Source organism: Suricata suricatta, chromosome 2 (genome assembly GCF_006229205.1).
Source record: "Suricata suricatta isolate VVHF042 chromosome 2, meerkat_22Aug2017_6uvM2_HiC, whole genome shotgun sequence".
NCBI classification, from domain to species: domain Eukaryota; kingdom Metazoa; phylum Chordata; class Mammalia; order Carnivora; family Herpestidae; genus Suricata; species Suricata suricatta.
In genome coordinates this window covers 132,627,739-132,648,306 of record NC_043701.1, presented here as the reverse complement: position 1 = coordinate 132,648,306, position 20,568 = coordinate 132,627,739, and the positions used below count along the sequence as shown (strand labels likewise).

Genomic DNA, 20,568 nt, shown 5'->3' with positions numbered 1-20,568 from the left:
GATGTTGAGGACCAAGGGTGTCTTAGGTAGGGAAGGTGAGGAGATGCCTGTCTCCCTCGGGCACAGAGAGGCAGGCAGTGTAGTCATCCGGCTTCCCCAGGCAGGCAGAAGGTGGGCGGCCCGGCGCGGGGAACCCACCACACACTCGCCGCGGGCACAGACGCTGTACAGGTCCCGGTAGCTGCAGCGGGTCCCGTCGTGGACCACCTGGTTCATGAAGACCACATCCCCTGTGTCCTCTGACCGGCAGATCAGCTCACACTTCTGGGCATCTGTGGAGAAAGGGGCCATGCAGAATTCCCAGCTGTGCTGGGAGAGACTAGGCTGGCCAGGAAGCGTGGGTCCCACGTAGGAAGTTCTGGGTGGTGGGCGAAGCTCTGGGTGTGGAGCTGGGACCTCCAAGCCCTAATGTGGCACCTATTCACCTAGTGACCTGGGGCAAATCATCTGACCTCTCTGAGCCTCCGTTCCTTAGTTATTACGCCTGATCAGTAAAATGCCGCATCAGGGTGCTAAAAAAAATCAAGTGATAAAATAACAGTAATAACCATAACAATAAGCCAACACTTAGTGAATGCTTCCCACGGACCAGATACTTCCAAAACCTTTACACAATTTTTTTTGTTAGGTAGGCTCCACGTCCAATGTGGGGCTTGAACTCACAATCCTGAGATCAACAGTCACATGCTCTACTCTGAACCAGCCAGGTGTCCCTGCACACTCCTGATGTACAACTTCAAATGTTTTTTGTGACTTGACTCATTTCAACTTGTCAGTAAGTTCTAGCATTACAGAGGAGGCGACCAAGGACCAGAGAGGTTAAGAAATTTGCTCCAGGCCACACAGCCACACACACTGAATACAAGAGCCAGGATTCTAACCAAGGCAGTGTGACGTGAGTCCCGCACTGACCTTTACATACACTTCAGCAGTCTCAGGTACAACAATGAACCTCAAGATGCTCAGGAGGCCGTGGGAAAGTAAAGCACGGCAGTCAGCTGGGTTTGGGTTTATAGAACAAAGCTGTAGTGAAAAGGGAAAGGAAGCCCTTTCTAGTTCGAGGAATTAATTGTTCTCTTCCTTATCCGGACTATTGATGTCCTTAAAAGAAGGCTCCAAAGAACATATAAACACTTGTTGTGCTTCTTAGTAAAAGGGAAGTTGGGGCTTAGCTAACTTTCTGGAATTTGTCTAAAAGTCCTGGGAAATCCCAAAGCCCAGCTGCCCCCATGGGCCTTGGAGCCCCTTACTATAGAAGTTTGTTTGGATCCAAATGGATCTGCAAGGCTTTTGAAGCAAGCCATTCCCTTAGCCCATCTTCCAAGGAACCATCTGGCTCCCTGCCCCCTTGTCCCTGGGCTCCCAGAATACATCTTGTCCCAGGGGCTCAAGTTCAGAGCCACAGCATCCAATACCACTCTGGACTTCACACACGGATAGGACCCTGACCAGCACACCCCAGGCAGGCAGGTCTCTGGGTCTCCATGAAAGCCAGTGGAGAGTGGTGAGCTCCCCAGTGTGGGAGGAATTCAAAGCAGAGGGAAAGCCCTCTCTGAAATCACGTTCTGGAGAGGTCTGTACACCGGTGGGCAATGGGCAGGACTCTGAGGTCCCTTCCAACTGGAAGACTGTCATTCTGAATGTGAGTTGAATTGTCCTGCAATTAATACTCTGGAGCAAGGGCTATGACTGGGCGGCCCTGGGCTCAGATGGGAAAGGCAGCTCTTGTCGGGGCCATTGGAGGCTGAGGGCTGTGTGGTGGGGGGTGAGCATCTGTCCACCAAAGGGCCACGGGAGAGGCTGGCAGGGGAGGTGGACACAGAGGACTGTTAAGGGTCCTTCCAGCTGCAAGGCTCTAAGATGCCATGAATGCCACCCCCTCGCTGGCATCTAGCGTTTCTGTAAGAGTCATCAACGGAAAGGCTCCAAAGCAGACAGGCACTGGCCTGTGTCTGTCCCAGAGCAGCCTGGAGGGATCCTGTATGAGGATCCCTGGCCACCGGCTCCCATCTGTGTGCCTTTTAAATCATCTTCCTTAACTGCTAAAGCAGTAGCACAGTCAGAAACCCTGAAAATACGGTACGCAACGGGACGGAGCCTCTCAGCAAAGCCAGGGCACTCGCCCCTGGACAGCGCCTTCCTGTCCAGGTGAGGACCCGTGTGAGAAGCACCAGCCCCAGGAGCCAACACTGCTGCCAGCTTCCTCGGCACCTGCGGGTGAAATGTCCCTGGTGCAAGGGGCGCCTGGGAGGCTCAGTCAGTTGAGCGTCCAACTTCGGCTCAGGTCATGATCTCACAGCTTGTGGGTTTGAGCCCCATATCAGGCTCCACACTTAGAGTATGCAGCCTGCTTGGGATTCTCTCTCTCCCTTGCTCTCTGCCCTTCCCCACCTCACTTTTTCTTTCTTTTTTTTTTTTAATTTTAACGTTTATTTTTGAGAGATAGAGAGAGTGTACGTGGGGGCAAGGGGTAGAGAGAGGGAGACACAGAATCTGAAGGAGACTCCAGACTGAGCTGTCAGCACAGAGCCCGACATAGGGCATAAACTCACGAACCATGAGGTCATGACCTGAGCCGAAGTTGGATGCTAACCAGCTGAGCCACCTAGGCGCTCCCCCCCCTCACTTTTTTCCTCTCTCAAAACTAAATAAACTTAAAAAATAAATAAATAAAGCCCCCTGGTTCAAGGTATTTTCCCTGCCAGAAAACAGTCCTCATAAGCACACAAATCAGGGACGGCTTTAAGGAGGACAGTGGCCCAAAGACAAGGGCCTGCACAAAGCTAGGCAGGCAGCCTGCCGACGGCATGTCCACTGGTGGCCCCAGGCACGGGAGGCCCACCTAGCAGACACCCAAGGGCATGGTCGGTGGGGGGGAGAGGGCCCGCTCACCGTCTTCAGGCTCATGGGGGATCCAGCTGTGCTTGGCGTCCCGGTGGGTGTAGTAGGAGTTGCGCTTGGCACACTGCTGGGCCCGGAAGTCCTCGTAGGGCCCCGGGCACTCCTCGCTGTTGCACACCTGGTACTGGAACATGGGCCCTGAACACAGGCGGCCTCCATAGGCTGGGCTGGGGCAAGCACAGAGAGACCCGGTGACCTTGCTGGGGGAGGGCTGGGGAGGGCCAGGCGTCCCGCATGGCCACCAGGGTCAGCTTGGCCTTTTAGAGGAGCATAAAGAGGCTCCTCCAACATAAACTAGAGGGATCCTCATGGTGGGGGCTGCTGTGCTCAGAGCCCTTCCGGATTCCTCTTCTCCACCCCTTGGGCAGATGTCACCTGTTCCCGTGTGTGCGGGTCGGGGGTGGCGGGGGAGCTGAGAAACGCAGAAACAGGGATGATGAACCCTCTCCAGTCAGGTTGGAAGAGAAACCAGTCTTAATGCATCTCTGTGTATCCTCTGGACCATGGCACACGGCCTGACGTACAGGGGGCACTCCCCGAAGTGCCTTGGTGAATTCCTATTTGCATCCACTTCACATCCTAATACACTAAGGAGTAGCAAAAACAGACTTGGATCTGGAATGAGAAAGAAGGCCTGGCTAGATCTAGCCCCAAGTCCTGCCTGTGCAAACCTTGGGGAAGTCGCTCAGTTTTGCTGAGCCCTAATTTCCTCTTTAAAGGTGGGACCCAGATCTCTCTCCTTTCACCTACCCCCTGGTGTGTCTGTGAGAAATAAGTAAGAAAAGGCATGGGACACGACAGTAAGAACATTGGGGAACGTTCCTGATGCCAACTATCCAAGCCCAGGTTAATGCTACTCTGTTCCCAGATGCCAGGGCGTCACATGGGCTCATGCACTTGACACTCAGCTTTCTACCCGCCACAGAGCAAGGGCTCCATACACTGTAATAATTATAACAGCAGCTGTCATTCATTAGTGCTTAATTCGCTCTGGGCACAGTGCTGAGAGAGCATACAGCACTTCGCTTCAGCCTCATAAAATAAAAACAGTTATTATTACAGAGGAGTCTGATAGAGGGCAGCTCTGATCGAGGGGACAACCCGGGCCCTTCTCCAACCTCGGCTCCTCCACCCCCGACAGGTGTAAGTTACGGAGTGGTCTGTTTACTCCTATTTGTACAAGGTCAGCACAGTCATCTGACACAGGACTAGGCTCCTCCAGGTGGCAGAGAGCTTCCCATCCCTGGAGGTAAACAGCAGAGTGTCAAAGGACCCCCTCCTGAGGGTCCGAGGGAGTGTGGCCACCACCGAGTCACAGCATCCAAGGGACCCGCTGTTCGGCGGAGGCTCGGCATTCCTGGGCCCTGGAGCCCGCTGACCCACACGGCCACAGCGGCCAGCCCTCATCTCGCATGAAGCTGTTCTGAGCAGCCTGGGTGAGGCGGGCCATAGCCCACCGGCCCTCGGAAATACCTAAACCATGGGAGGGATCCCCATAGAGGGGAGATGAGGGGAGAAACAGGCTGCTCCCCGAGAATGCTGGATTCACTGGGGGCAGTGAAGGGCAGGATTTGATGTCAGAAAGAGCTAAGTGAAGAAAAATTAATGTAAGTTTTGCTTCATGTGGTAGAAAACAAACACATCTACTGCCAGACGATCAGGGTCATGGGCAGGGCTCGTGAGATTGGTGGGCTCTTTGGGCCCACCTAGAGTCTCCTGCACGTGAGAGTGTGAGAATCACTGGTTCAGACCTATTCTCGGACGTCATGCACGATGGGCGATGTCAGGCCAGTGATTTGGCCCCCCCAAACAATTTTGGGTCCTCACCATTAGGATATAAGCCAGTGCCTTCCTCATCCAGCCCCTCAGGCCTAGGCAGGGAGGGGGTGCTCTGCTCCCCCCACCTCAGCCAAGAGCACTCACAGGGGATTGTCACAGCTCCGGCTGCGGGATCGAACGCCACCCCCGCATGACCGTGAACAAGACCCGAACTTGGTCCAGGAGCTCCAGCCTCCATCCTGGCCGTAAATCTGCTCCGGCGACTTCCAGATGCAGTGACCTTTGAAGCACCACTGGGATGGAGCAGAGGGAATGAGGTTACCTGGGGCACCCCCACCCCCACCCCGCTGCCTCACCTGCTATGAAGGGTGCCCGACTGTGCACACGGCACAGCTGATGGGTCCTCCGGGTGAGCCCAGAGAAGGGACATTAAGAGTACAAGCCTCATGGTTACAGAGTCCCACCCGTGATGTGACCCAAGTGACCTTCAGCAGAGGACTCCTCTTCCTGAGCCTGTTCCCCCAGTGTCCATGGCGGGTAACAGCACCTGCCCCCGTGAGCTCCTGCCCTGTGAGCTTGGAGGCTGTGAGCCTCCAAGGAGATAGTGCCTGGCACACGCAGCCCTCTAAAAATGGCAGAGTGTGGCTAATGCCAGTAATAATTATCCAATTATTGGGTTTATCACCCTGGAGAAAAGAGCTGATAGGGTAGAGAAGACACAGTCTTCCATGGTAGCTAGAGTAGACCTTGGCTCTGTATCTCAAAATCCCCACCCAGCGGCCACGGGCAGGTGTGTTTGTGGGCGGTGAGCCAGCCCAACAGGGAGGTCCATCCATGCACAGATGGAGGCAGTGTATGATTGGCGTCTGAGAGGCCTGGGTTTGAATCCCAGCTCAGCCATTACTAGCTGCGTGCAGCTTTGGCATAGCCTCATGGTTTGTAAGTTTGAGCCCTGTGTTGGACTTTGCTGACAGCTCAGAGCCTGGAGCCTGCTTCAGATTCTGTCTCCCTCTCTCTCTGCCTCTCCTCTACTCACGTGCACACACACTCTCTCTCGAAGAATAAATACACGTTAAAAAAATTCTAGATGCCTTAACTTCACCCCAGACCAACTGAGCCAGAATCTCTAGGATTGGGGATTTTTTAAAGCAGCAGTGGACACCTCACATACCATAAAAAGTCTCTCCAGGCAAGCATACAAGTCAACAATTTTCCACAATTGACAGCGTTGTGCAAATTGTCACCATGTCTGATTTGAGAACATTTCCATCACCCCAATGAGGTCTCCGTGCCCATCTGCAGTCACTCCCTGTTCTAGGGGTGAGGACTTTTAAAGCCCCCAGATGGTTTCAATATGCAGCCCGAACTGAGAGCCACGGATTGACTGCCTCATGAAATTGTGACGGAAGGACCCAGAATTCTGGAGACACCTGGAGCCTCCAGGGTTAGAACCTGCCAGGCATGGAGCCCACGGGGCCGTGCAAGGTCAGAGAACGCCCCATCCAGCTGTGAAGGGGCTGATCCTCCGCATGCGACGTGATGTGATGTGAGTGGGCGGAGCCCCGAGAGGGCAGAGGACTCCGAGCTGAGGGCAGGCTAGCAGGGCATGTCCTGTGGCTGAGTCATAAGCACTGAACCTCTCTTAACACCCTGCTTCTTCCCGGCTCTCCCCTTTGCTCTGACGGGACTCAGGAACTTCAGAACAAGCTGAGGAGTGGAAAGGCCACTTGGTCAGAGGTATGCAGGACCCAGAGAAGTCCAATGAGTGGCCCAAGGTCACCACAGAAATCAGGGCAGGGCCAGAAATACAGCAGAGGTGGGTTTCCAAACCCCTCAGGGCTCTTAGATCTGGCTATGAGGTCCCCTTGACAAATGATGCCCTAACACCCACATGCTCGAGGGGGCAAACACATGCCAGGTGACAAGTGAAAGGGCAGGTCGGGGACAGGGGAGGCAACACGGATGTGGGAGAAACAGCATGGTGGCCGAGAGGGCAGGAAGGACACCTGTAGCCTTCTCTTCATCCCTTCCTTCACCAAGCCTGGACCTCACTCTTCTCCTCTGTAAAATGGGGGTAAGGTTTCCTGCCTGATGGGCTATGAGATGATGCCAAGCTCTGAACAAAGAGAGCAAGTGACTGTGGTGTGGGTTAGAGGGTGTGCCTATGAATTCATGGGGGGCTCTGTGCACACACACGCCTGGGAAGCAGGGGCTCCCCCGGGACGTGCACAGTCCCGCTGCAGCCCCCAGCCCGCAGGTACCTGGCCAGGGGCACACTCGGTCCCATCCAGCGGGGGCCCCTTCTTGGTCTTGCAGAAGTACGGGTTGTCAGGGTGGCTGCACCACAGCTGTTTGCAGGGCTCAGAGGTCTGGAACTGCAGGGTAAGGGGACGGGGGTCATCGGCGGCACTGGCTCTCAGCTCTGACAAGTTGTTGGGTGGGGGGAGGGCAAAGGGCAGTGTCAGAGGAGCGGTGTGGAGAACGCTGAGACCAGAATGCTGTGAAGGAGGCAGGAGGGCCCACACCCTCACACTGAAACCCAAGAGCCATGGACCCCGGTGACCCCTCTTCTCTCCACTATGTCTTTTGCAGAACCCACTATGCCAGTGGAGAGGGACTAGGGTTTTGAGGCTTTGAGGCTCCGGGGAGGCTTGGGCCTGCCGATGCCCCTTGAGCCCAGTGCATATCAGGGCTTCAAGGGGCTGCAGGTCTAGCTGGGACCCAAGGCACCCAGACAAGGTCAGTACTCCCACCTCCTAGTCTCTCCAGGCTGTGCCAGATGTTGGTAATCTCCTGTTTCCCATTGTCCAGGGGAGCCCCAGATTTTTTTCTCTCATCCTCCTGCCAGGCACACCAGTGTCCTGCAGATACAGCCCTGGGCACTGAACTCCTTTTCCACCCCCGGCTCAGAGACCACGTGTCCCGGTGCGGCCTGGGCAGGCACGGAGCCTCCTGGCCCTGCAGAGCTGAGGAGGGGGCGGCATTCCTGGATGGGAGGTTTGAGGCACTTGAGACACCGAGGCCTGACCCTCAGAAAGGGCCCTGCCCCGGGACGTCCCCTTCTCTGAGCCTCTGCGGTGCACCAGTTAGCAGCTCTTCCGTTCTCTGCTGGGCAGCTCCAGCTGAGCCCCAGGGCCAGGCTCTCCCTTGTCCCATCCTGTGGGGTGAGGAAGGGCAATGCTCCCCTGTATGTGGCTCCTGGGCATGGGGTGCAGTGGGGGGCTTGCAATTCACCCCCTGGAGAGAGGGTATGTGGGGACACAGAAGAATTTCCCTAAGGTAACACATTAGCCCGAAACATCCTACCAAATCCCTAAGACCAGACGGAGGCAACCATTGATCCATCAGGCCAGAGCCCAGGGCCTGATCTGACAGATGACTGCTGGGCGGCTAAGCTCCCTAAGAGCCAGCCCGGCTGGGATCCCGTCAGCCACCTGCCCTCTCTGTTCTACTCAGTTCCATTTTTCCCAGGAGTAAAGCAGCCTCCAGCCACTGTACACACCTGCCCCCAAAGGTGGGACTGGATGCGGCATGTGTGTAGCAGAAGGTGGCAGTGCTGGGTTCTGGTCACCCTGGATCCTTCCCCCCATGGCAGCTGGCCCCAAGCCTGTGGGCCCATCGCCAGGCCACCTGGCCAGCAGGGAGGAAGGGGCTGACCTTCCTGTGGATGACCGGCCTGGGTCACAGAAGGACCCGGCCTTGTGTCTCCAGCAGTCAGAGGCTGGTGGGAACTCACCGCAGAGCAGGTATGGTATCCAGAGCCGAAGTCAAAGCGGCACTGTTCGTCCATCGAGTAGTCGATGCCCGGCAGCTCCGGGGGCTGCGGCCAGGTGGGTGCAAACGGGTCATCGAGGAGGCAGTCGTAGGAGCTGCCGGTGGAGACAGGAGGTGAGCCAGGCTGAGTTAGGAGTTCCCGAGCTCTCCCCTCCCAGAGGTGGGGGTCTAACGAGCAAAGAAGGCCTGCACCCTGTGTCCCTGCTGCCCTCTGCCAGGAGCTGTGTCTTCCAGGGAGGAAGGCCTGGTTCCTGGGTGACCTGAGTGCTCGTTGCACCAAGGGGAGAAAAGTCAGGTCGCCACATCCGCTGCGCTTGGGGCCTGGCCAGCTCCGAGTGAGGTTGGGGACAGTATCTCTGTCCGCACCTGCCCCACCCAAATCCCCTCTGCACCCATTGCAGGCCTTGGCTCCTGAGTCTAAGCTTGTCCTGGGCCTCGGTGCCCCTGAAGACCTGAGAACCATCAGGGGCAGGGTGGTACTGGGAGGGGGATGGCTGGGGGCAGACGGAATGGAAGGTCGCATGCTCCCCAGTCCCCAGCCCGGAGGTGCAGGTGACCTACGGGAGGTAGCGGCTGAGCTCCACTTTGCTGCAGCGGGACCAGTGGAAGCGATGGAAGGCAGCCTGCACCAGGGGCGCCATGATGCTGCCCAGGCTGCTCTCATCTGCGCAGCCATTCCCCTGACCATCGTGCTCCATGCCGAGCCTAGAGGGTGGTGGAGGGAGGAACAGAGGGGAGTCCCGAGTCACGCCAGGGAGCCTGTCCCTGGGAAAATGGGCAGGTGGACCAGCCATGGGAGATCATGCCCTGACCAGGCTTCAGACTGGACGGAGGCTGAGGGTCCCCCGCCCCCACTACTTCCCAGTACGGCTGGACTCTTTCCACCCCCCTGTCCCCTCCTCAGCCCCCACTCACGCCCTCACACCTTCCATGGTCAGCTCAAGCCCCGCTCCTATACCGGACATCCTCCCTGGCCACCCTGATGGAGAGTTTACCTCCCAGAGTGGGGACTGCCTGCCCGCCTTTAACACCTCATGTGCCAAATGGCTGTCTCCTCCCCACCAGACTCAGGGCTTCTCCGAGACCCTGCAGTACTTTAGCACAGAGCTTTGGGCTTGGTACACATGACGATAGACTAAATTCAAAAGCTTGTTTTTTATAATGAGCAGTTAATGCCAAAGCCCAGAGGTTCTAAATTCTCAAGTACTCCCAGGTGGCTGCATCTGGCCTTGACCACTAGACAGACAGACACATGGACCTCTAGGACTGACCTTGTCTTTCCACAGGGAGAGGCCTCTGCCCTGGGAAGAGTGGAACCTCTCCCCCACCTCCCACATACAGGAAGACAAACCCCCCGGCTCTAAACCATGAGAACCCATGGGCTTCCAGGGCAGGAAGAGACCTCAGAGATATCCTGGGTGCGGAATGAGGAAACTGAGGCCCCGGAGAGAAGGGGTCCCCACCCAGTGAGGGCCAGGGCTGGGATGAAGTCCGCATAGTCTCTGGGCCAGCGTGGAGAGGGGCCCAGCAGACAGTGGGAGGCAGACCCTCTCTGGGCAGGCCTTCTCCCCTGCTCCCCAGGCCCTTCACCTGCAGGAAACAGCTCTCACTCCACGTGTGCCCTGGGAGGGGCCGGGTGAGGAGTGCATCCCTCAGCACTGCCTGGTGGGCAGACCAGGCAAGACTGTAGCATGTGCGTGTTACCAGAGGACATGCTAGGTGACAGTGGCTTATCTGCTTTCTCCCGGAACGTAGCTTCTCTGGCCTATTCTCCATGGCAGTCCATTCCTACCACAGGGCCTGGTGCACAGTAGATGCTCAAGAAATACTGGTCGAATGAATGAATGGATATGCTCTAAACAAAATCCAGGTCCAAGGATCAAGCAAGCAAGCTGCCAGCCCAGCCCGAGGCTTGAGCCTATGTGCACCTGTTGAGGATGGGCTCAGACCAGCACTCTGATGTGCATTGAGCACCAGGGTGGGCTGGAACAGCTCTCAGAAGGGCCTCGAGTTGTGGATGGGACGAGGGATAAGGAGTATCCACAGAGGAGACACCACCTCCTATGATGGGACACTGCATCTGCCTGCCCAAAGGCAGGGCCACATCTGGTTTTCCATGGCCCTGGCATTTGGGGGCTTGGACCCAAAGCAGGCCCAGAATTGCCATCTGGGTCCCTGGGCTCTGTCCCCACCAGGGCCAGGCCTCAGTGCATGGGCAGCAACTCTTGCATCTCCTGGGACCCTGGATAAAACCAATCTGGGATAAAGCCTCCCACACCCGCAGAACCCCTCGGACTGTGAGGAGCACAACCCGCCCTCCCGGTGCCACTTACACGTGGCCAGTCTCATGGGCCACCACGAAGGCCGACGAGAAGCCATCCTCGTGGTTGAGGGTACAGCTTCTCAGCGGGTGGCACATGCCAGTGACAGGTGCATACCCTGCCAGGGAGAGGGAGAGAGGGTACAGAGAGAGGTCATGGGGAGGTGAAGCAGGACTCGATGAGGTCTGTGCCCGGCCAGCCACTGAGGGGACACCCTGATGTGGTCACTGCCAGAGGGTACCTGGAGGAAGACAGATCCTTGCAAAGTGCCCCCCACCCAGCACAGCAACTCCAAGCCAAATGCCCCCACACCCTAACGCTCCACAGTGCCCCTGAGGGCCCACAGCCTTTTCTCATCGAGTCAGTGGGATTTCCAGATGCCCCAAGCCTGCCCAAACCCGACTTCCACGCCGTGCCCCTCTAGCCAGCCCCTGATACTGGAATCAGACCCAAGCCCCCTGCCCTGCCCCTGCGGCTGCCACACACACACACACACACACACACACTTAGAGAGCAGACGGCTTAGCAGAGAGACTAGGTGGTAGGAGGGCTCACAGGCTACAGGCAGGCAGCACCAAGCATGTGCATGGGGCGCGTGCGGGAGAGAACGGATTCAACCAGGAGGGTTGATGGCCACCAGGGAATGGCACGGGGCCAAGCCCAGAGGACAAGAAAGACTCTGCAGGGCAGGGGAGTGGGGGACGTGCTGGGGACAACAAGCAAGGCAGTGCCGGAGGCTGCACGGAGCAGCCACAGCGACGTTTGCTAAGCAGCTATTGTGTGTGAGGCCTGAATTCTTTTTTATTCATTCATTCACTCATTTATTTTGAGAGAGAGAGAGAAAGCGCATGCACATGGGGAGGGCGCTGAGAGAGAAAATCCCAAGCAGGCTCCTCGCTGTCACCACAGGTCCCATGAACCGTGAAAACATGACCTGAGCGGAAGTCAAGAATCGGACCCTTAATCAACGGAGCCACCCAGGTGCCCACGAGGCCTGCATTGTAAGGGGCCTGCTTCCCAGCCTCCCTGGGGCCCTGTGATCAGCTGGGAGGGAAGCTGGGCAGGGAAAGAGTCTGGAGAAGGGGTGAGGGCAGAGAGCACTCCTGCCTGGGGCTGCAGTTGTGCAGACAGCTCTGCCCTGTCTTCAGAATTGTTCAAATGCTCTTTTATCTGACATGCTCTGGGGTCCTATAATGAGAGGCTGCCATGGGGAGGAGGTTCCCGGGGCCTCTACTGTCCGGGAATTTGAAGTTCACTCTACACTAGACTTGAGTGTGCACATGCATACATGTCTGTGTGTGTAGTGTGTGCATATGTGTTGGTATGTCTGTGCATGAGCATGTGTGTGCGCATGTACATGTATCCGTGTGTGTAAGCGTGTGTATCCATGTATGTGTATATCTGTGCGTGTATCTGTGTGTGTGTGTGTGTGTGTGTGTGTGTGTGTGTGTGTGTGAGCAAGCCTACACTTGAGACTTCCAGGATTCAGACAAGGAACCTTTGGGCAGAGGCATGGCCAGCTGACTCTCTTCTAGAATCAAACCAGAAAAAACTAGAAAGCCCTCAAAGTGGAGCCTGAAGATCCGATCAGAGTTTCAGCTCTGTCTCCTCTCTGCACTGGGACATGGGCAAGTGTCTTTGCCACTCTGTGCCTCTGTTTCCCCACAGGAAAAGCTGGGAGCGACCAGAGCTTCACGTGTGTGTGCAGAGCACGCACAGCCACAGACATTTATTTCATGCCTCCGTCAGCCCTTGCAGTGGCCCGGAATGGAGGAAATCAGAAACTATTTTTGCCCCACTCGACAGGGAGGAGGACGGGGGAGAAGAAGTGAGCTTGGGTCACTGGGCAGAGAGGTGTGGTGCTGCGAGCAGAGCGTGTCCATGCACGAGCCCTGCTAGGTGCCCCGAGGCCTGTGATGAGACCACACGGATACGGAGGGCAGGGACCAGAGCACCCTCAAGATGCTAACGGGCCTGCGTGCAGCCAGGCTCAGGGACCATAAGCACAGCCATCTGCGGACTCGGAGACCAGAGTGGGAACCATTCACTTACCCTGGTCCCCAAGAAAACCATCCGGATGGGCCAGGTCCTTCTCCAGAGTCCCACGAATCTCTCTGCTGACTGGCTCCTCAAACCTCCTCGGGGAGGCCCCAGACAGCCCAGCCCCAAGCCCGGCCTCTGCCCTGCAGCCGCGCACCACTGGCCACAGCAAATACAGTACCTTGCGTACCTGAGGGCCCAAAGTCCTGGCGGGTAAGGAAGACCACGTGGTCGTGGTGCTCTGCGTGGCTGGGGTCCCGGCGCTGCTGAGACTGTGCCCAGCGACACACCTGCTCCAGGCTTCGAGACGGGTTCCCCCGCTCGATCAGGCTCAGAGACTGCGGGGGCCAAGAGCGTCAACGGGGGAGTGGTTGCCATTGGGCACCCGTCGCTCCCTTCCCAATGGCAGAGGACACTGAGTCCCATGGGACCCAGGTGCCTGTCCCAGGTCTCTGCTGCCAGCGCATGGCCCTCCCCCTTCAGGGAATGTTGGAGAGCCAGGCCCCGGGCTGGGACTCCTGTCTGCTGGAGCTCAGCATGCATCCCTCAATTGACTCGAAAGGCAGGCATTGTTCTGAGCACATCTGAGCCTTATGTTCGTGGTCTCCTCTAATCTTCACAACAGCCCCTGGAGGCAAGTGCTGTTGCTACCCCCATTTGGGGGAGAAGAAGCAACCGCTGAGTCTAGGATTGCAGAGCCCAGGGCCCCAGGGTCCAACCTTGTCTTGGCCACTGCCCTGCTCGGAGCCCTCTACCTTATGGGTTCCTCAGGGAGAGGGGTCTGCACCTGGCGGGTGTAGTTCTGCCTGCTTCTAGATTGCAGGAAATTCCTCAGCCCACTTCATATCCCCAGTTGCCTCTGTCCCTGAAGCGTCAACTCTGATGGTCTCAGGGTTCTGATTCTGGAAACCTAAAATGCTTCCGAGACACTGACCAGCCCCTACCCACACCACAGCCAGTCCGATGCACTGGCCCCACACCCCCTCTCCCTCCAAACCCTGCCAGTTGCCGAGGGGAGGGGTCACCTGCCGGTAGCCGACCATGATCAAGCGGACAAGGGCAATGTTTATGTGGGCCCCCAGGGATTCGTCATGGTAAATCTCATCCACCTGCAAGGAGAAAAGAGCATGCAGTTTTAAGGGAGGCAAACGTTTGTTAAGAACCTACCACACAGCAGGGACTGAGCCGGGTACCTGACCCGTGTCATCCTCACCATGGCCTTATCAGGCAGCATTCTTCTCCCTACTATACAGATGAAGCAACTGAGGCAGAGAGAGGCAAACTGACCTTCCCAAGGCCACACAGCTAAGGGGCTGCAGAGGTGGGATTCAAATTCTGGCCTGCCTACTTCCTTCCACCTGTTCACTCTCTCCACGAAGCCAAGTATGAGGGGCCTGGCCTCTGACACAGAATGATCTTCCGGACGCTCAGGAGGGTCCTTCCACAAATGTCCCCCGGCCCGGGTTCCTCATCCTCACATCCCTGGGTACCTCTTCAATTGCCCCCAGAATTGTCTGTCTGCTCCGTAGTGCCCGGGCACTTTTCCTGGGCAAATCCAAGGGAAAGTTCGCAGGGACCTTGGAAATGCAGAGCCTCAGGCCCACCTCCCAAGTCAGAGTCTCCAATCTAGTGATGTTCGGCCATGGTCAAGTTCGAGGACCATGGTACTGGAAAGCTCTCTTCTCTCAGAGGCCCATGGACCCGTGGGGCAGGGCCTGGCACAGTCCACCAAAGAATGCTGCCCTTCCTACTCTCCTAATCAGGAGAGCCCAGAACAGTGTCCATGCCAGACGGACAAGCATCTGCCTGAGAGAGCTCACCCTCCCCTCAGTGCCCATCTCCTAAGGATGCCCCTTGAACAATTCCAGGTTCTTTGTTTTCATTTTTTCTGAATACAAAACATTTCACCCTGTAAACTTTGAATAGTTCAAAAAAGGTGAAAGAAGAAAATCAAACAACAATCAGCCTGACATATAATAACCACAGTTAACATGTGTGTGTGTGAGTGTGGGGGTGTGGGGTGCAGGGGAGTTTCAATTTACAAAATAGTAATCATACTGTTTATCCATTGCTTGTTTCCTGAAACATATCCTGTATGTTTAAAAGCATCCTCTCTAGGGGCTGCGTGTGGCTAACTCGGTGGTAACCCATCCGAGTCCCCGTTTTGGCTCAGGTTATGATCTCGAGGTTTGTGGGGTCAAGCCCCACGTCGGGCTCTGTGCTGGACGTGTGGAGCTTGCTTGGGGTTCTCTCCCTCTCTCTCTGCCCTTTCCCCCCCAAATAAATAAAAAAAAATTTAAAGTATCCTCTCTAACATCTGTGTGTGATGGGCCACAACTTATGTAACTAGTCCCCGAGCTGGATGTAAGCCCCGAGAGAAGTGACTTGCTCAGCAAGTCAGTGTCAGAACACAGCACTCGTGAAGCATTGCAGCTACTGGGGGCCAGAGTCCCGGGTTCAAATCCTAGCTCTGCCCTGTGTGCTGGGTGGCTTGGGGCACGTCAGGCGACTCCTTAGGATACCTGTTTGTTTCTGTAGAATGGAGATCCTAATGGCTGGCATAGGGTTGGCGTGTGGACATCTCATGCCACCTCGACATCTGGGAACAGTGAGCGGGCCACACAGAGAGGCAGGAGTGGATCCCAGCCTCTGACTCCTGCCCACGCATCTTCCCAGGAGCCGGCATGGAGTTCCACGCATGGCCCTGCTCTCACCACTTCTGCCTCCCCATCCCCTTTACCCATGAGCAAAGCAACTGGCCTGTGACCCACATAGGGACCACTGTGTAGCAAATGGAGGGGGACGGCGCTGCCAACCCTCCATCTGAGAGTCCCACAGGCGGGGGAGAGCCAGGAGGGGCGAGACCTTGGCAGCTGAGGCCGTGTGTACCAGGGGACCCCCACCCACGCCCCCAGGTCTGGAAGCTGCCTGCCTTGTGAGCGTGCAGATGCCAGAGCTACCTGTGTCAGCCTTCTGCCAGGGCCTAACCTGACACCCACATCTGGACCCAGTAGAGACCAAAGACCAGTGCCCACTGTGGGGCAGCAGCCCCCCCCCCCGCCGACATCCCAGCACAGGGAATGACAGAAAGTGCAATGGGCACCGGTACTTCTTTCCTCCTGCCCCTCCCCCCAGCAGACACCAGACACCACCGGAACAGAGTCCCCAAATGCAGAAAGCAATGATGTCCTTCTTAACCTCTGGGCCCCTGACTCACCCTAGGAGGACTGTGGGGTGGAAGACAGGGGTGCCAGTCGGCCACACATACAGGTTCCCCTAATGGAAGTCCAACCTAAGAATTCTTTGTTGTTCTGCCAAAACAATCTGCAACAGAGTAACTCTTAAATGACCTTGACACGTCAGACCCTCCAACTCAGAACGTGGCCTTCCTTCTACACGGGGAGCAGTCAAGGTCTCAGACCTCCCTGATGTGTCCTGCACGCAAGCAGACCAGGGACGGGGTGATGAGCAGGGCATGCTCTACACAGCCACATCTGCGCCCCACATGTACACATGTGAACCCATTGGCCGCCCCAGGGCAGGAAAAGAGATCAGTCCCTGGAATGCTCGGATGGAGGCATCGGCAGGGCCTCTAGGCATGTGGAAATGCTCAGGGGGCCACCGGCTTCCTGCCCTCTCTCCAGAGTGGGCCAGGCTGATTGCTGCCCGAATCCTTCATTACTGTCCCCGCACTCAGCAGGCCAAACCCAGCCACCTGAGCCTCCAGTGACACCTGCTCCAGTGGCTGGCGTCTCCGGCCCAGGACACTGGCAAGTCCTCACGGTGGGACTGGGGGATTCTCTGAACAGGAGTCAGAATCGGAGCCCGAGTGTCCATCCCTGGTGGGAGTTGAGTGGGGCCTCCTGAGGCCACTGCCCACTCTGGGTAACTTGGCCTAAATGCAAATACTGAGCAAGCAGACGGGGACACATCATTGGAGAGACTTCGCCCAGCACAGCACTTTGAAATGATCTGGTGGCCAAATGGTTCAGTGATGGGTGTACACAGACCCCAGGACTGTGGGGGGAGGGAGATGGTGTACACGTGGAAGGGAGGGGTTATGGAAGACTTGCTGAGAGCCCAGAACGGGTCCTGCTGGAGAAGGTCATGGGCCTTTCAGAGGAGATGGGCAGAGGTTCGGAGCAGGGGAGAGAAAGCAGGAGTCATTGGAGCTATCAAGAGAGCCCCAGGCTGGTGGTAGTCAGGGCAGCTGAGGCCAGCCCTGCCCGAGATGGGAATCTCTTCCCACCCCCACTCTCACACTTCCAGCAACGTGTGTGCTAGCCTGTTAGAAAGTTCCGGGCGCCTCCAGCGCCTTTCAGTCTTTCCATCCACCTCCTCCACTGGCCTCAAGTCTCTCTGTGGAAGTCCCACGGAGTATATCTGCTTTGTTCCTGGGGAGAGATGGCGGCCACCGTCTCTCGGGGGACTTCCCTCCGTGCTCACGTCAGTCAAACAGAAAACCTTCCAAGCGGTGAGAGAGAGAGGACAGGCCACTTGCCAAAAAAGGACCATCCATCTGGTTAGGGGTAGGTTTTCAGCAGTGACCGGGGAGCCGCTGAAGTAATACCACCAAAGAACCGAGATAAAGAAACCATCGACCCACAGTCCCGGGCCCAGCAAACCGGCCTGTAAGAACCACCATGAAAGAAGCCATTGTCAAGGAAAGAAACGGATCCACACAGACCCCACTGTCTGCAGGTCTGCAGGAAAGTAAGATGGAAAGTGATCCCCAAAAGGTGGCCCGGGGTACAAGACTGCATCAACAGTCCTGAGAGCAGCAAGGTTCAGCCATGAGCAAGTCTAGTCTTTTCTTATGCTAAATAAGGATGATAAAAATAATTCTATTTCACACTCTTATTCCCTCATTTGAAAAAAGGGGGAGGCAGGGAAGCAAGAGGTACGTGGGTGGCTCAGTCCGTTCAGTGTCCAACTCATAATTTTAGCTCAGGTCGTGATCTCACAGTTCGTGAGTTCGAGCCCTACATCGGGTTCTGCAATGATCATGTGGAACCTGCTTGGGATTCTCTCTCTCTCCCTCTCTCTGCCCTGCCCCTGCTCATGTGCTCCCTCTCCCTCTCTCTCAAAATAAATAAAACTTGAAAAAAATAAAAAGAGGTGGAGCTGGCCCCGGCATTCCACATCACCTGGTACGGTCCATCTCTGGGGTCCCCTGCCACCCTCGTTGGCACACACCCCCATCACCCCCAGCCCCTGAGGGACACCTTAGGGCTCTGATCCAGCTGAAGCTGTCCTGACCCTTCTCACAGGCCAAGGAGGCATCTGGACAGGGTTGCAGAACCGCCTGGTCCCAGCCACAGCCATAAGCTGGTGCTGGGGCCACAGCCAGGAGGCGCAGCCACCTGAGAGGTCTAGGACCCTGGCCCTCTGCAACACATGCACGGGCGGCCCCCCACAGGCTCTCCTCTGGCCGTGCACTCCATAGCTGGCTGTCAGCCTCCACCCCCGGATGCCAAAGGCCAGGCCTGAGCACCAGCTCTGGGGAGATCGGGAACTACTTCTCGTGGTCGTGGACACCAGCGTGACACAGCGAGACATCCCACAGGGCAGAAAAGAACAGTGTCTGGTCTCCTTCTTCCCCACCTCCGCCAAGTTCAACATCATCTGCCAAGACCCCAGGGTAGGGTTCCACATCAGATACTGGCTTGGGATGGCCACTGGATATATACTAGAAAAACAAGCAAAGATCAGGACTGTCTCTGGTCAAGGGGGCACAAAACAACAGAAGGGAGAAGGTACATGATAATGTAAGAGAAGCTAGGCCCCTGGGGAGCCCATGGTGGGGGCAAGGTGAGGATAGCTGGCCGCCTTCCTTTCAGGGCCAGGCCTAAATAGGCTTCTCCAGCAGTGCAGGGACAGGGGTCCAGAAGGGAATGGTCTCCAGCCAGAGCCAACCGCACAATGCTAGGGAACACTGCCTCATGAGCTCAGAGCAGCATGTCCACCAGCCCGACAGCCAAGTTGGGGCAGGTCTCAAATAGGGGAGGGCCGGGGCGCCTGGGTGGCTCAGTCGGTTAAGTGTCTGGCTTTGGCTCAGGTCATGATCTCATGGTTCGTGGCTTCAAGCCCTGCATCAGGCTCTGTGCTGACTGCTAGCTCAGAGCCTGGAACCTGCTTTAGATTCTGTGTCTCCCTCTCTCTCTGGACCTCCCCTAATCACACTGTCTCTCTCTCTCTCTCAAAAAATAAATAAATAAAAAGCATTAAAAAAAAAAATAGAGCAGGGCCATGCTGAGAAAGCACGACCCCAGGGTCTCAAGCCCCCACCCCACCCCCACCCCATGCTCAAACAGGAGCCACAGCCCATGCCTGACCTCACGGACTCTCCCAGCAACCTGCCCGGAAGGAAGCACTGTCCCTTCTTCTCTTTTTAATTAATATATATTGTTGATTTTAGAATAGTTTTAGATTGACAGAAGAGCTGCAAGCACAATCCAGAGAGTTCCTGAGGGCCCCACCACGGTCAACATCTGCCATTACCATGGTTCATCACAACTCATGAACCCAAACTGATGCATTATTATTAGTAGAAGCCCATACTTGTTTCAGATTTCCCCTCTTTCCCCCGATGTCCTTTGCTTTTGCTACAAGGCCACATCCAGGAGCTGCCGCACCTCCTCGGGCTGCTCCAGACTGCTCGTTCTTCCTGACAGTTCCAGACACCTTCCCGGGTTTTGATGACCTCAACAGTTTGGAGGAATACTGGTGGGGCATTTTGCAGACTATCCTTCACCTGGGTACGCCGACATTTGTCTTGTGGTTAGATTGGGGTACGGGCCTGGGGGAGAAAGGCCAGGGAAGTAAGTGCTGTCTTCCCCACACAATGTCAACACAACCTGTCATCGATGATGCTGACCTCTAGGACCCGCTGGGACAGTGTTTGCCAGGTCCTGTGTAACGTACTCTCCTTCCCGGCCCCCAGGCCCTGCTCTTCAGAACAAAGTCACGGGCACAGCCCGCACTTCAAGCTGGAGTTAAAATCTATGTCCTGGAGGGCAGAGTATCTACGTCAATTATTTGGAATTCTTTTCCCATCTGTTCATTTATTCTGTTGTTTATTTATCAGTATGAACTCATGGATGTGTATTTTTATACTCTAGGTTATAATTCAACACGACATTATTTTGTTGTTCAAATTGTCCCGGCTTTGGCCCCTGGGAGCCCTTTCATTCAGTTGGCTCCTGCGTCCCTTTAACACACCCTTGTTGCTGGCTCTGGGTTTTTTTGTTTTTGTTTTTGTTTGTTGGGCACTTCCTTACTTTCTGGCAACATGAGATGCTCATCTCGGACATTCTCTGCTCTGGTTATGAGAGCCAGCTGTTCCTCGAAGGAGCTCCAAGGAGAACAGTACATTAACCCGCCTTCTCCCCGGGAGAAAGGCAGGCCCACAGTGACAGTAGAGCCCCCCTGAGCACAGCAGCCACGGAAGGAGTTCAAGTCCAGCCTCTGCTCACGTGCCCTCCCTGGTCACTTACAGCCTCTGAACCTGAACAGAATAGGGGCAGCACTGTTTGAAGGTGAGGCATGGTCGACAGTCACCTCTCCTGCCCCTTCTAGTCCCAGGCCCTGGAACTAGCCCTCCGTCTCCCCAGCTCTGACCCTTCTTATCCAGAACACGAGGCAACCCTGCAGACAGGCACTCCAACAAACACCACATGGGATGGGTCTGAGATGTTCTTTCCCCGCTCACAGTCGTACTGGGCCAGGTGGCGGTGAGGTGACAGTGTGTGGT

At 56.2% G+C, this 20,568-nt stretch overlaps 1 protein-coding gene across 1 annotated transcript in view; it reads right to left on the bottom strand.

The window, feature by feature from the left end:
* The window catches only part of ADAMTS14 (ADAM metallopeptidase with thrombospondin type 1 motif 14), an 86,673-nt gene that overhangs the window by 17,676 nt on the left and 48,429 nt on the right, over window positions 1-20,568 (bottom strand). The window contains exons 6-14 of the mRNA XM_029919760.1: window positions 13,841-13,924; window positions 13,006-13,153; window positions 10,788-10,893; window positions 9,016-9,159; window positions 8,417-8,549; window positions 6,942-7,055; window positions 4,825-4,973; window positions 2,893-3,068; window positions 139-272 (exon numbers count right to left, since the gene is read on the bottom strand). Coding sequence (XP_029775620.1) covers window positions 139-272; window positions 2,893-3,068; window positions 4,825-4,973; window positions 6,942-7,055; window positions 8,417-8,549; window positions 9,016-9,159; window positions 10,788-10,893; window positions 13,006-13,153; window positions 13,841-13,924 — 1,188 coding nt within the window. The remainder of the gene's footprint in view (window positions 1-138; window positions 273-2,892; window positions 3,069-4,824; window positions 4,974-6,941; window positions 7,056-8,416; window positions 8,550-9,015; window positions 9,160-10,787; window positions 10,894-13,005; window positions 13,154-13,840; window positions 13,925-20,568) is intronic.